Consider the following 15,195-nt stretch of genomic DNA (forward strand, 5'->3'; position numbering starts at 1 on the left):
GATTTCAGAGAGGAAGGGAGAGGGAGAGAGACATAGAAACATCTATACTAATAAAAGGGTAATATGCTAATTAGATCGGACATCTTCCGGACATCTTCCAGACATCCTTCAGGACAAAGCCACGGTGGCAGGGGCCAAGGCAGAGGCAGTTAGGAGTGATCAGGCTGACAGGGGAGAGCAGTTAGGGGGCAATCAGGCTGGCACGGGGGAGCAGTTAGGGGGCGATCAGGCCAGCAGGGGGGCCAGTTAAGGGGAAATCAGGCTGGCAGGGGAGAGCAGTTAGGGGGCAATGAGGCCAGCAGGCAGAGGTGGTTAGGGGTGATCAGGCCAGCAGGGGAGCAGTTATGAGGCATCAGGCTGGCAGGCAGGTGAGTAGTTAGGAGCCAGCTTTTCCAGATTGCGAATGGGATCTCTGACTGCCTGTGGGATCGGGCCTAAACCAGCAGTCAGACATCCCCCAAGGGGTCCCAGATTGGAGAGCGTGCAGGCCCGGCTGAGGGACCCCTCCGCCCCCATGTACAAATTTCGTGCTCTGGGCCTCTAGTCAATAATAAGGGAGAAATATTGATTGGCTGCCTCCTGCTCGGCTCCCACTGGGGATTGAGGCCACAACCCAGGCATGTGCCCTAACTGGGAATTGAACCGTGACCTCCTGGATCATAGGTAGACACTCAGTCATTGAGACACACCAGGCGGGCAAATTGTCCTTATTCTTAAAGCCCAAAGAAGATAACTATTAACATTTTGGTGTATTGCCTCTTAAAGAGAAATATGATCAGTTTTAATTCTTTGTTTTCATTGATTTGCTATATTTTTTACTTTTCAGAATCACAGTTTTGTTTTAAAATCTTCAATCAGTGACTATCTGTAGGGCATCCTGCGATTCTTCATGGGTATGAGATTTGCAACCTAGAAAAGTCCAGTAAATGTTTAAGAAAGAAGCCCACTTCTGAAAACCTCTTTTTTTTGTTTTGATTTTTTTGTTGTTGTTAATCCTCACCCGAGGATATTTTTCCATTGATTTTTAGAGAGAGTGGAAGGGAGAGGGAGAGACAGAGAGAAACATTGATGTGACAGAGACACATCGATTGGTTGCCTCCTGCATGCATCCCGACCAGTGTCGGGGAACCTGCAAACCAAGGTACATGCCCTTGACCCGAATCAAACCTGGGATCCTTCAGTCCACGGGCTGATGCTCTAACCACTGAGCAACTGGCTAGGGCAAAACCTCTTCTAATTTTAAAAAGAACTTCTAGTAAGTTATCAGCTTTTGGAGATGGGTTCTATAGAAGAATTTGTGCTTTCTATAAGTAAGCAAAGACAGTCTGAGATGAGTTAGAAAATATACCTTTGAAACAGGTTTGTTAGCAAATGAGGCCTAATTTATGCTGGGTTTTTATTTCTGTCCTTTATTTCACTATAGTCTTTTTGTGAAAGAATTATTTATGCATATTATAACATATCAACAAGGAATAGTATGTTACAGTTGAAAATAGTTGAGAAAAAAAGAGGATAAAAGAAAATAAGTTAGAAAAAGTAAGACAATCAGAGGTCAATGAAAATATACTTGTCTCAGACCCTTTAAGCAACCAAAGCAAAAAGAAGGCATGATTTGTCAGGAGAATTAGTGTTCGTTAGAGGAGAAAAATTCTGCTCAGGAGACAATGAGTTATTTCTGATACTGAGTCCAGAGTCAGATTTCTCCCTTAGGAACCCCAGAACAGTGCCGCAACCCCCACAACCTCCCTGAAGGAAACATAATGACATGTTGCTTGGAACTTGTCAGTCAGCAGGCTCTCCCGGTGCCTCCTTTGTGCCAGGATGGTGCTGGGGCAATTCTGGGGGAGTTCTGGGCCACAGTTTGACTTGGGCACTGTTAGATGGGCCTGGGTGCTGCTGCACGGTCTCCCTAACAAGGAGGCCGAGTTCAGTGCTCTGAGGGGAGGAGTGCTTCTGGATGGGAAAATTCCACAGTAGAGCTTTGCTCACCCTCCTGCTTATCTCCGTGCATGTCTTTGTGTGGGGCCAGTTTATATGAGTCTTTCTTACTTTGCCATCACCTTCAAGGGGAGTGTTTGCTATCACCTCTGCACATCCCTTGCAACTTGACAGGCTTTTAAAATGCCATATGATTTTAACCTTTTCCCCACTTGTTTTGGAGTTTTCATTAGAGATGTTTTCTACTTGTGGTTCTGTTAAATATACTGAGTTTGGGGACTTAAGTTTTCTATATAAATGTCAACCAAAGGTCATTTTGCTGAGAGATCTTTGCAGCTTATGGAGTTTGATGATTAAAATCCAAGAGCCATTTTATGTAAGGATAACCAGGAAGAAGTTTGGTAGGGCACAGGTGTCACTCATTTGCCCCTTCTTTTTTTCTTAATCCTCACCCAACGATGTGCTTTACTGATTTTAGAGAGAGGGGAAGGAGGGAGGGAGGGAGGGAGAGAGAGAGAGAGAGAGAGAGAGAGAGAGAGAGAGAGAGAGAGAGAGAGAGAGAGAGAGATAGAGAGAGAGAGAGAGAGAAAGAGAGAGAGAGAGAAACATGGATGTGAGAGAGGAACACCAATCAGTTGCCTCCCATATTCACCCCAATTGGGAATCAGACATGTAAACTGAACCACACCAGCCAGGGCTGCCCCTTCTTAGATGAAGTGGCGATGGCGCCTGCCTTGGTGTAAGAGGATTCTGCACGGAGGTTCAGGTAAGGAGCTCTGTGTGGTGCTGGGCAGCCTGGGGCTTAGTAATGGTCCTCCCGTTAACTTGCTCACAGGCTCCGAGATTAATCTCCAGATGTGACTGGGAAATAAGGCTGGCCAAAGAGGCTTCCTGTTCATTTAGAAATTCTACTGTAGTATAGCAGCATGAATAACTGAGTATTATTCTCCTCTCCTTCTTTTCCTTTGCCAATTTGGCAGGTTTAAAGGTTTTTTATTTGTTTGTTTATTGTTTTCATTAAAAATTTCTCCCCCTCATCCTATATAATTCTCCAGCATTCTTCATAAATTTCTTATACTCAGGAACTATGTTTTATGCCAGGTGAATTAGAACAGGACAGTTCCAGGGTATAATATAATTCTCCCAGATTATCATGGGGATCAGCCTCAAGCTATCTTAATACCTAGACACCTATGAACAGTGACTGCTGTTTTGTCTTCATGCATCCATGTGGAGGACTGAATGCCATGCCTCTGACCTGCAGCTGGAGAAAATGCTGCTCAATAGGTAACAGACACCATCCATAGCTGTTTTACTATAGATGTAGCCTGTGTGGGGTGTGAGTGAAGGGGGAGGGTCAGAAGTACAGCCATTTTTTGAGCAGATTGTTAATCCACAGCTAGCAATTCTTCAATCCTACACCTTCTAGATAGAGATAGTAGGTGCTATAGCTTAAAACAAAGCAAAACATCCTAGATGATTATTTAGGGAATTCATTTCCTTTTTGTAAATGTTAGCCAGATATATTTTAAATGTCAAGAGCCTTGAAATAGCCTTTTTTTGGCAATAAAAATATTTAGATGAAATCTTAGAATGAATTACTTGTATTTGGAGAGCAAGAAACCCAGAAGTTACATACGAAGTGGCCTAATAATAACCTGTGGTCTTAGGATAGGTTGTTTACCTCAGTGGACACTAAAATGAAAGCTCTGAGCTCAGAATGATGAGCTCGTGACTGGGGATCATGCTATTCATATTATTTTAAAATTACTTTTTCTTCCCCAAAATTTGTTTTCAGACTATTTCCTTTAGTTTAACTAGCCTGCTGAATTATGTTAGATGTTTAATTTGTTTTTGTATCTTAGAACAATGGCTACAAAATAATAAAACCCAAAGAACATGAATTCTGCATTTCAGGCAACTTCTTTTAATTGGTTGATGTTACAACTGCTGAAAACTGTAGTTGGGGGAATAATTTAAAGCACTATTTGTCAAGATCTATTGCTTTTGGCAGCTGAATGTTTTTGTCCCAACTTTACATTTGGAGCAGGGACTTGAGCACAGAATTGAGAGTGATTGACACCAAGTCCATGTGATGAGGAAGTCGGCACCTACCCTATGACGTATTCCAGGAATTCTTAGCCTGTCTAGGATTGTGGCTTATCTACTCATTCGTTTTTTCAATCTTGCTACAACTTGAGACTTAGGTTTTTGCAGCCTTGATACTAATTATGACTCTTAAAGACCTATTTATATAAGTATTAATGGGTGACCAAGGAAATGGCCTCAGTAAACAAATACCCAACACTAAAATGTCCTGCTTTGGCCCTAACTGGTTTGGCTCAGTGACTAGAGCGTCGGCCTGCGGACTGAAAGGTCCCAGGTTTGATTCTGGTCAAGGGCATGTACCTTGGTTGTGGGCACATCCCCAGTAGGAGGTGTGCAGGAGGCAGCTGATCGATGTTTCTCTCTCATTGATGTTTCTAACTCTCTATCCTTCTCTCTTCCTCTCTGTAAAAAAATCAATAAAATATATTTAAAAAAAATGTCCTGCTTTGTATATGTAATTTTTTCCCTAACACTTAGACTAGTATTACATATGTCTCCTTTTCCCCCATTGACCTCTCCCTGGCCACTGCCCCCGACCGCAGCACATGCCCCCCCCCCCCTACTGTCTGTGTCCTTTGGTTATGCTTATATGCATGCATATAAGTCCTTTGGTTGATCTCTTAACCCCCACCCCCTCACTTCCTACCCTCCCCTGCCTTCCATCTGAGTCTCAATGGTCTTTTTCATGCTTCTATGTCTGTGGATCTATTTTAGTTCATCAGTTTATGTTGTTCATTATATTCCACAAATGATTGAGATTATGTGATGTTTCTCTTTCTCTGACTGGCTTATTTTGTTTACCATAATGCTCTCCAGTTCCATCCATGCTGTTGCAAATGGTAAGAGTTCTTTCTTTTTTACCGCAGTGTAGTATTCCATTGTGTAGATGTACCACAGTTTTCTAATCCACTCATCTGCTGATGGACATTTTGGCTGTTTCCAAATCTTAGCTATTGTAAATTGTGCTGCTATGAACATAGGGGTGGGAACTCATAAAACTTAACAAAAGGAATATAAACAATTCAATCAAAAAATGGGCAAAGGACCTAAATAGACACTTTTTGAAAGAGGACATACAGAAGGCCAAGAGACATATGAAAACATGCTCAAAGTCACTAATCATCGGAGAGATGCAAATCAAAACGACAATGAGGTGCCATCTCACACCTGTCAGAATGGCTATCGTCAACAAACAACAAGGGCTGGCGAGGATGTGGAGAAAAAGGAACCCTTGTGCACTGCTGGTGGGAATGCAGACTGGTGCAGCCACTGTGGAAAACAGTATGGAGTTTCCTCAAATTAAAAATGGAACTCCCATTTGACCCAGTAAAAAAATATATAAAAATATACATATTTTTACTGATTTCAGAGAGGAAGGGAGAGGGAGAGAGAGATAGAAACATCAGTGATGAGAGAGAATCATCCTTTGGCTGCCTCCTGCACACCCCACACTGGGGACTGAGCCTGCAACCCAGACATGGTCCCAGACTGCGAGAGGGCACAGGCGGGGCTGAGGGACCCCCCTGCCCCCCCAAGTGCACAAATTTTTGTGCACCAGGCCTCTAGTCTTTTATATAATTTTGATCCTTTTAAATATGTCGAGACTTCTTGTTGGTGGTTTATCTTGTTGAATGGCCCACGTGTCCTGTACTCCTCACTTGGTGGGTGGCGCGTCTGTAACTGTCAGTTGTGTTGGGTTGCTTTATGGTGTTGTTCACATCTTCTGTATCACTACTGATTTCCTTTCTCTTGTTATATCAACTACTGAGAAATAAATATTGAAGTACCCAAGTATAACTGTGGCTTTGTCAATGTCTTCTTGCAGATCTGTTAGTTTTGCTTTATATATCTGTTATTAGATGTGTAAGTATTTAGGATTTAGTACTCTTAGTGAATTGACCCATTTATCATTATGAAATGTGATAATCTTGTTTTCAAATCTGTTTTTTTTCTGATATTATTATATTCCAGCTTTCTTTTGATGGTCTGCGTGGTACCTTTTTCCATATCCCATTTAATCTATGTTTAATATTTCAGGTGGATTTCTTATAGACAGCATATAGTTAGAACTTGCTTTTTTATTCAATATGGCAATCTCTGCTTTTCAATTGGAGTATTTACTCCTTATAATTAATATAGTTATCAATATGGTTGGGTTTAAATCTATCAACTTGCTACTTGTTTAATCCCTTCTTTGTACCTTTCCTCTTTTATTGCCTTTATTTTATTTTATTTTACTTTTAATGATGTATTTTACGTGTTCTATTTAATCTTTACTTTGTGCTCTTTGTTTTATATTTTTAGTGGTTGTTCCAGTATTTCCCATATGTATTATTTCACTTTATACAATCACATAACAATGCAGTATTTTATGTCCAACATAAAACCTTATTACAGTATCTTTATTCATTCCAATCTTATCTTCTGCACTATTTTACTTCTAAGTATAAATCCCACAGTACACTATAGTTGACCCTTGAACAACATGGGTTTGAACTTTGTAGATTTTTTTCCCCAGTAAATGTATTTTTTAATGATTTTCTGAATAATATTTTCTTTAGCTTACTTTATTGCAGAAATAAAGAATATAACACATAAAACATAAAATATGTATTAATTGACTATTTATATTACCAGTAAGGCTTCTGGTCAACAGTGCTAGTAGTAAAGTTTTGGGGAAGTCAGAAATTATATGTGGAGGGGTTGGCGCCTCTAACCCTCATGTTTTTCAATGGTCAACTGTATTATATTTATTTATCTGTTAACAATTTTTAAAAATTTGTAAACCACAAAAGACCCTGTGTAGTCAAATCAATCTTGAGAAAGAAGAACAAAGCTGGAGGCATCACAGTACTTGATTTTAACAATACAACAAAGTTATAGTAATCAAAACAGTATGGTATTGGCATAAAAAGAGACACATAGATCAATGGAACATAACAAAGAGCCCAGAAATAAATACATATATAGCCAATTAATGTACAACAAAGGAGCCAAGAATATACGATGTAGAAAGGATAGTTTCTTCAAAAAATGGTGCTGGGAAAACTGGACAGCCACATGTGAAAGAATGAAACTGGACCACTATCTTACACCATACACAAAAAATAACTCAAAATGGATTAAGGACTTGAATATAAGACTTGAAACCATAAAACTCCTAGAAGAAAACCTAGGGGGGTAAGCTCCTAGACAAAAGAACTTATAAAGCTCAGTAGCAAAAAATACCCCAAATCAAACAGATTAAAAAGTGGGCAAAATATCTGAATAGATGTTTTTATAAAATTTCTTTTAAAAATATTTTTATTTATTTTTAGAGAGAGGAATGAAGAGGGAGAGAGAGAGAAACATAGATGTGAGAGGGAAACATCAATTGGCTGCCTCCTGCACTCCCCTTACCAGAGATTGAACCTGCAATCTGGGCATATGTCCTAACTGGGAATTGAGCCGGCAACCTTTGGGTGCACAAGACAATGCCCAACCAACTGAGCCACACTTGCCAGGGCTACATTTTAGTTTTCAATTACAGTTTACATTCCATATTATTTTGTACTAGAGGCCCAGTGCATGAAATTCGTGTGTGTGTGTGGGGAGTCCCCTCAGCCCAGCCTGCACCCTCTCCAATCTGGGACCCCTTGGGGGATGTCTGACTGCCGGAGATCTGGCCTAAACCAGCAGTCGGACATGCCTCTCACAGTCAGGGACCGCTGACTCCTAACTGCTCCCCCCATCCACCGGCCTGGTTGCCCCTAACTGCCTCCACCACCGGCCTGGTCGTCCCTTACTGCCCCCCTGCTGGCCTGGTCACCCCCAAATCCCCTCCGCCATCCTGGTCACCCCCAACTGCCTCCACTGCCAACCTGGTCACCCTTAAGTGCCCTCTCCTGCCTGCCATCTTGTGACCACATGGGGTGGCCATCTTGTGTGGGCATGACAGTCAATTTGCATATTACCTCTTATATAGGATATCTGACTCCCTTGATATTGTCTCATAGGTCACTGATGTTCTCTTTATATTGTTTTCTCAGTGCTTCAGTTTGTATAGTTTTTAGTCTTATGTCTTCAAATTCAAGATTTTTTTCCTTTGCAGTACCCAACATGCTTTTTTTTCTTTTTACAAAAATCTTTATTATTGAAAGTATTACATAGGTTCCCCTCTTCCCCACATTCACCTCTTCTAGCCTGCTCTCATCCTCCCACCCAGCTCCCAGGCCCTCACCACCCCATTGTCTGTGTACATAGGTTATGCATACATGCATACAAGTTCATTGATTGATCTCTTCCCACCCACCCTCCCCTGCCTTCCCTCTGAGTTTCAACAGTCTGTTCATGCTTCTATGACTCTGGGTCTATTTTTGATCATCAGTTTATTTGTTTCATTAGATTCCACATATAAGAGAGATCATGTGATACTCATGATACTGGCTTATTTTGCTCAGCATAATACTCTCCAGGTCCATCCATGCTGTTGCAAATTGTAAGAGTTCTTTCTTTTTTATTGCCACATAGTATTCCATTGTGTAAATGTACCATAGTTTTTTTATTGACTCATCTTCTGATGGGTACTTAGGCTGTTTCTAAGTCTTTTTTTTTTTAATATATTTTTATTGATTTTTTTACAGAGAGGAAGGGAGAGAGATAGAGAGTTAGAAACATCGATGAGAGAGAAACATCTATCAGCTGCCTCCTGCACACCTCCTACTGGGGATGTGCCCGCAACCCAGGTACATGCCCTTGACCGGAATCGAACCTGGGACCTTTCAGTCCGCAGGCCGATGCTCTATCCACTGAGCCAAACTGGTTTCAGCTGTTTCTAAGTCTTAGCTGTTGTAAATTGCGCTGCTATGAACATAGGGGTGCATATATTCTTTCTGATTGGTGTTTCCGGTTTCTTAGGATATATTCTTAGAACTGGAATGAATGGGTCAAATTGGAGTTTTGCTTTTAATTTTTTGAGTCCATACTGTTTTCTATATTGGCAGTACCAGTATGCATCCAGAAGGGTACTAGGGTTCCCTTTTCTCCACAACCTCACCAACACTTGTCATTTGTTGATTTGTTAATAGCCATTCTGACAGGTCTTAGGTGATATCCCATTGTCATTTTGATTTGCATCTCTCCGATGATTAGTGACTTTGAGCATTTTTTCATATGTCTCTTGGCCTTCTGTATGTCCACTTTGGAGAAATGTCTATTTAGGACCTTTTCCCATTTTTTTAATATATTTTATTGATTTTTTACAGAGAGGAATAGAGAGTTAGAAACATCGATGAGAGAGAAACATCGACCAGCTGCCTCCTGCACACCTCCCACTGGGGATGTGCCCGCAACCAAGGGACATGCCCTTGACCGGAATCGAACCTGGGACCCCCCAGTCCACAGGCTGATGCTCTATCCACTGAGCCAAACCGGTGCTGGCCCTTTTCCCATTTTTTAATTGGATTGTTTGTCTTCCTTTTGTTAAGTTGTATGAGTTCCCTATATATTTTGGAGATTAGCCCCTTATCAAATGTATCATTGCAAATATGTTCTCCCATGTATGTGGCTCTCTTGTTATTTATTTATTTTTTTATTGCTTAAAGTATTACAAAGGGTATTACATATGTGTCCATTCCCCCCCCCCCACCCCGCCCTAGACAGTCCCCTAGCCCTCCCTATCCCCCGGTGTCTTATGTCCATCGGTACAAGTCCTTTGGTTGATCTCTTACCCCCCTACCTCCTGCACCCCCACCCTCCCCGGCCTTCCCGCTGCAGTTTGACAATCTGTTTGAGGCAGCTCTGCCTCTGTATCTATTATTCTCTTGTTATTTTGATGGTTACTTTTGCTGTGCAGAAGCTTCTTATTTTGATGTAGTCCCATTTATTTATTTTCTCCTTAGTTTCCATTGCCCTAGGACAGTGGTCGGCAAACTCATTTTTCAACAGAGCCAAATATCAACAGTACAACGATTGAAATTTCTTTTGAGAGCCAAAATTTTTAAACTTAAACTATATAGGTAGGTACATTGTTATTAACTTAATTAGTGTACTCCTAAGCTGGCCTTTGCTAAAAACGTCCTCAAACTGATTGAGGTACGTTCACTGAGATCGACCCCTTCCAACTCTCCCATCCTCAACTCCTGCATGAATCGCGACCCCTTCTAACTCTTCCATCCTCAACTCCTGCATGAATTGAGCCGCGCTTGCCCCTCCCCTGCTCTGCCTATCCCCAGGCCCGCCTGCGCTGTGTCTCCCGTCGCCGGATCAATCGACACCCCCCACTTCTTCTAACGCCACTTCTTCAAAATAGACTCTCCCAGGCCAAAAACCGACTTTTGCGCATGGGCCACGAAGTTTCAATCGCACTGTAAGTGCGCGCCCGCACATGGTATTTTGTGGAAGAGCCACACTCAAGGCGCCAAAGAGCCGCATGTGGCTCACGAGCCGCGGTTTGCCGACCACTGTCCTAGGGGATGTATCCATATACATATTGCTATGTGAGATGTCTGAGATTTTTGGTGCCTGTGGTTTCTTCTAGTACTTTTATGGTTTCCCATCTTACATTTAAGTCTTTTACCCATTTTGAGTTTAGTTTATGTTTGTGTATGGTGTAAGGTGGTGGTCTTGTTTCATTTTTTTGCATGTATCTGTCCATTTTTCCCACCACCATTTATTGAAGAGATTGTCTCTGCTTCAATTTATACTCTTGCCTCCTCTGTCAAATATTAATTGAGCATAGTGGTTTGGGTTGATTTCTGTGTTCTCTGTTCTGTTCCATTGATCTATATAACCTGTTCTTGTGCCAGTACCAGGCAGTTTTGAGGACAGTGGCTTTGTAATATAGCTTGATATCTTTTATTGTGACCCCTCCAACTTGGTTCTTCTTTCTCAAGATTACTGCAGATATTCAGTGTCTTTTTTGGTTCCATATACATTTTTGGAGTGTTTGTTCTAGGTCTGTGAGATATAACGTTAGTAGTTTAATAGGGATTGAATTGAATCTATAGATTGCTTTGGGTAATATGGACATTTTAATGATGTTGATTCTAGTAATCCATAAACCTGGTATATTCTTCCCCTTGTTTATATCTTCCTCTATCTCCTTTCCAACGTCCTGTAGTTTTCAGAGTACAGGTCTTTTACCTGCTTGGTTAAGTTTACACCTAGGTATCTTTATTTTTTTTGTTGCAATGTTAAATGGGATTGTTCTTTTAGTTTATCTTTCTGAGAGTTCACTATTGGTGTATAAAAATGCTATGGATTTTTGAGTGTTTATTTTGTATCCTGCTACATTTCTAAATTCATTTATTAAATCTAAGAGTTTTGTGATGGAGTCTTTAGAGTTTTCTGTGTATAGTGTCATGTCATCTGTGAATAATGAGAGTGTTACTTCCACCTTTCCAATTTGTATGCCTTTTATTTCTTCTTGTGTGATCGCTATGGCCAGGACTTCCAGAAATATGTTGAATAAGAGTGGTGAAAGAGGGCATCCCTGTCTTGTTCCTGTTCTTAAGGAAAATTGTTTTAGTGTTTTCCCATTGAGAATGATGTTGGCTAAAGGTTTGTCATATATGGACTTAAAAAAAAATTAAATCTTTATTGTTCAGTTATTACAGTTATTTTTCTCCCCGCCCCCCGCATAGCTCTCCTCCACCCAGTTCCCACCCCACCCTCCGCCCTCACTCCCCACCCACTATCCTCATCCATAGGTGTACGATTTTTGTCCAGTCTCTTTCTGCACCTCCACACCCCTTCCCCCCCAAGAAATGTCAGTCCACTCCCTTTCCATGCCCCTGGTTGTATTATATTCACCAGTTTACTCTGTTCATCAGATTTTTTATTCACTTGATCTTTAGATTCACTTGTTGATAGATACGTATTTGCTGTTCATAATTTTTATCTTTAACTTTTTCTTCTTCCTCTTCTTAAAGAATACCTTTCAGCATTTCATATAATGCTGGTTTGGTGGTGATGAACTCCTTTAGCTTTTCCTTATCTGTGAAGCTCTTTATCTGACCTTCAATTCTGAATGATAGCTTTGCTGGATAAAGTAATCTTGGTTGTAGGTTCTTGGTATTCATCACTTTGAATATTTCTTGCCACTATCTTCTGGCCTGCATAGTTTCTGTTGAGAAATCAGCTGACAGTCGTATGGGTACTTCCTTGTAGGTAACTGACTTTTTTTCTCTTGCTGCTTTTAAGATTCTTTCTTTGTCTTTTGCTCTTGGTATTTTAATTATGATGTGTCTTGGTGTGGTCCTCTTTGGATTCCTTTTGATTGGGGTTCTCTGCGCTTCCTGGACCTGTAAGTCTATTTCTTTCACCAGGTAGGGGAAGTTTTCTGTCATAATTTCTTCAAATAGGTTTTCAACATTTTGCTCTCTCTCTTTTTCTGGCACCCCTATAATTCGGATGTTGGTACGCTTGAAGTTGTCCCAGAGGTTCCTTACACTATCTTCATATTTTTGGATTCTTTTTTCTTTTTGCTTTTATGCTTGGGTCTTTTTTGTTTCTTCGTATTTCAAATCTTTGACTTGATTCTTGGGATCCTCTTGTCTGCTGTTGGATCTCTGTATATTATTCTTTATTTCAATCAGTGTATGCTTAATTTCTACTTGGTCTTTTTTCATATCCTCCAGGGTCTCACTAAATTTATTGGCGGTTTCCAGAAAATTCTTGAAAAACCTTATAACCGTGGTTTTGAACTCTATATCCAGTCGTTTGCTTTCCTCCATTTCTGTCATTTGTGACCTGTTTCTTTGTCTCCGCATTTTTTATGCTTCCCTGTGTTGGTAGAGTGGCTTTGTGCGCTAGGTGTCCTATAGGGCCCAGTGGCTCAGCCTCCCCAATTACCTGAGGTGGACACTCTTGGTGCACCCCCTTGTGGGCTTTGTGCACAGTCTTGTTGTAGTCTTGTTGTAGTTAAGCCTTGATTGTTGTAGTTATCACTGGGAGGAATTGACCTCCAGGCCAATTGGCCGTGAGAATCAGCTGTGTCTGCTGTGGGAGAACTTCTGTGCTGAAGACATGCTTCTGGGGAAAGAACTTACTGTGCTGAAGACTTACTTCAGTGGGGCTTTGGTGCTCACTGAGTCTACCCCTGAGTGTGTCCCTTATGGATCTGAGGAGTTGTAATCTGGATGGTCCCACTCTGACCACTGGGTACACTGGCTCTTGTATCAAAGGAGGTGCTAATTTAGCCTCTGCCTGAGGCTACCCAGCAGGAGCTATGAAGAGATCTGCAGATTCCCCTTCCTTTTTTGGGGTTTGAAGGTGCCCAGATGAGGCCCAGCTGTGAAGCAATGCAAGCTGCTGTGGGGCCTTGGGCCTTCTCTTGGAAGTTCTGGGTCTGTCTGGCCCAGCTGCAATTTGTTAGGCAATTTTCAGATTGCAAAGGGCCAGGGCATTCATATGCAAAAGCCTCTGCAGCAGCCTGGGTGGGGCAGGGTATCAGGGAATCAACAGGGCGGAGCATGCAGCTATGGCTGATCCTCAGCAATGCCCTAAGGGGCCGTGCGTCTCAGTGTCCTGGCAATTGCTGCAAGCACCTCTGTTCTCCACAGTGGCTGCACCAGTCTGCATTCCCACCAGCAGTGCAGGAGGTTTCCTTTTTCTCCGCATCCTCGCCAGCACTTGTCATTTTTTGATTTGTTGATGATAGCAATTCTGACCCGTGTGAGATGGTACTGCATTGTCATTTTGACTTGCATCTCTCGGATAATGGCTGACTTTGAGCAAGTTTTCATATGTCTCTTGGTCTTCCTTATGTCTTCTTTTGAAAGGTATCTATTTAGGTCTGATGCCCATTTTTTTAAAAAAATATATTTTATTGATTTTTTTCAGAGAGGAAGGGAGAGAGATAGAGAGTTAGAAACATCGATGAGAGAGAAACATTGATCAGCTGCCCCCTGCACATCTCCCACTGGAGATGTGCCCGCAACCCAGGTATATGCCCTTGACCGGAATTGAACCTGGGACCCTTCAGTCCACAGGCCGATGTTCTATCCACTGAGCCAAACCGGTTTTGGCTGATGCCCATTTTTTGATTGGGTTATCTTCCTTTTGTTAAGTTGTATGATTTCCCTGTAAATGTTCGAGATGTGGGCTGCTTGCACGGTTGCTGCTTCTTGGATGGGGACAGCTGCTGTTCCTGAGATAGGTGGTGGACCGCTCACACAGCTGCTGCTCCTTGGACAGGGGCAGGCCGCCTGAGGCTACTGCTCCTCTGCCTGCGGTGGGCTGCTCACGTGTCTGCAGCTCGCAAGGTTGCAGTGCCCTGGGCTAAAGTGTTTGGCCGGTCAGAGGGGAGCGTGCTTCGGAACTCACAGGAGCCTGCACCCAGGGTGGCTGGAATCTTGGTGACCGTGGGACCACAGCTGAGGCAACAGGTCCCTGGCGAGGGTGTCTATAGAGTCCTGGATGTTATCTGAGGGTACCCTGGATGGAGGTGAGGCTGGGCTCCCAGTCACAGAAGCTTTCCCCTTCAAAATGGCAAAGTCTCTTCAGAAGAACCGGCCACTCTGGGACTGTTTGCAATGGTAGCAGAGGCTGCATGGTTAGGCGAGCCCAGTTAGACTGCCCCTGAAAGTCCTGAGGGATCTAACTGTGCCTCACTCACATATGCACACACACACCTCAGATTACCTCACACTCCTCTTTTGCTCCCTCACTCACTCACACTCTCTCCCTCACTGCTGCCTTCTTCCTGCCTCTGTAGTTGGGTCTGGAGTGTTATTGACCAATTAATGCAGTGGTTCTCAACCTTGGCTGCACATTCGAATCACCTGGAAATTTAAAAGATTCCCAGGTTATTCTAATGTGCAGACAAGGTTGAGAACCACTGCGTTAATGGATGGAGTCTCCTCTGTGGGTGTCTGGTGATGTGGCTTGCTCTCTAGCACATTGACCAAACAGGATAAAATTCACCTTGACATGACATGACACAAAAGGAATGAAACAGAAATGTACTCACTAGACCAATAACCCCTATATAAGTGACCACTAGAGAAAAGAGGATTAGTTGTGAGAAAAGAGAGCACAAATGATATCAAAAAGAGAAAAAAAATGGTATGAGAGAAAAGAAAAAGAAGAAAAAGGAAGAAAAAGTAAAAAAAAAATATATTTGGGGAGAAAACACCAGAGAACAAAAAGATAAACCAAAACATACAA

General features: G+C 42.1%; 1 protein-coding gene across 3 annotated transcripts in view; it reads left to right on the forward strand.

Annotated features, from left to right (window-relative positions):
* The window catches only part of ATP8A2 (ATPase phospholipid transporting 8A2), a 680,267-nt gene that overhangs the window by 37,782 nt on the left and 627,290 nt on the right, over nucleotides 1-15,195 (forward strand). The window contains exon 1 of one of the 3 annotated variants that reach the window (XM_059684020.1): nucleotides 3,121-3,225. The exons of the other annotated variants lie outside the window; for them this stretch is intronic. Within the exon in view, the coding sequence (XP_059540003.1) occupies nucleotides 3,167-3,225 (59 nt within the window). The 5' untranslated portion in view covers nucleotides 3,121-3,166. Of the gene's footprint in view, nucleotides 1-3,120; nucleotides 3,226-15,195 lie in introns of those variants that run through there. 3 annotated transcript variants of the gene reach the window in all.

Source organism: Myotis daubentonii, chromosome 2 (assembly GCF_963259705.1).
Source record: "Myotis daubentonii chromosome 2, mMyoDau2.1, whole genome shotgun sequence".
Lineage (NCBI taxonomy): Eukaryota > Metazoa > Chordata > Mammalia > Chiroptera > Vespertilionidae > Myotis > Myotis daubentonii.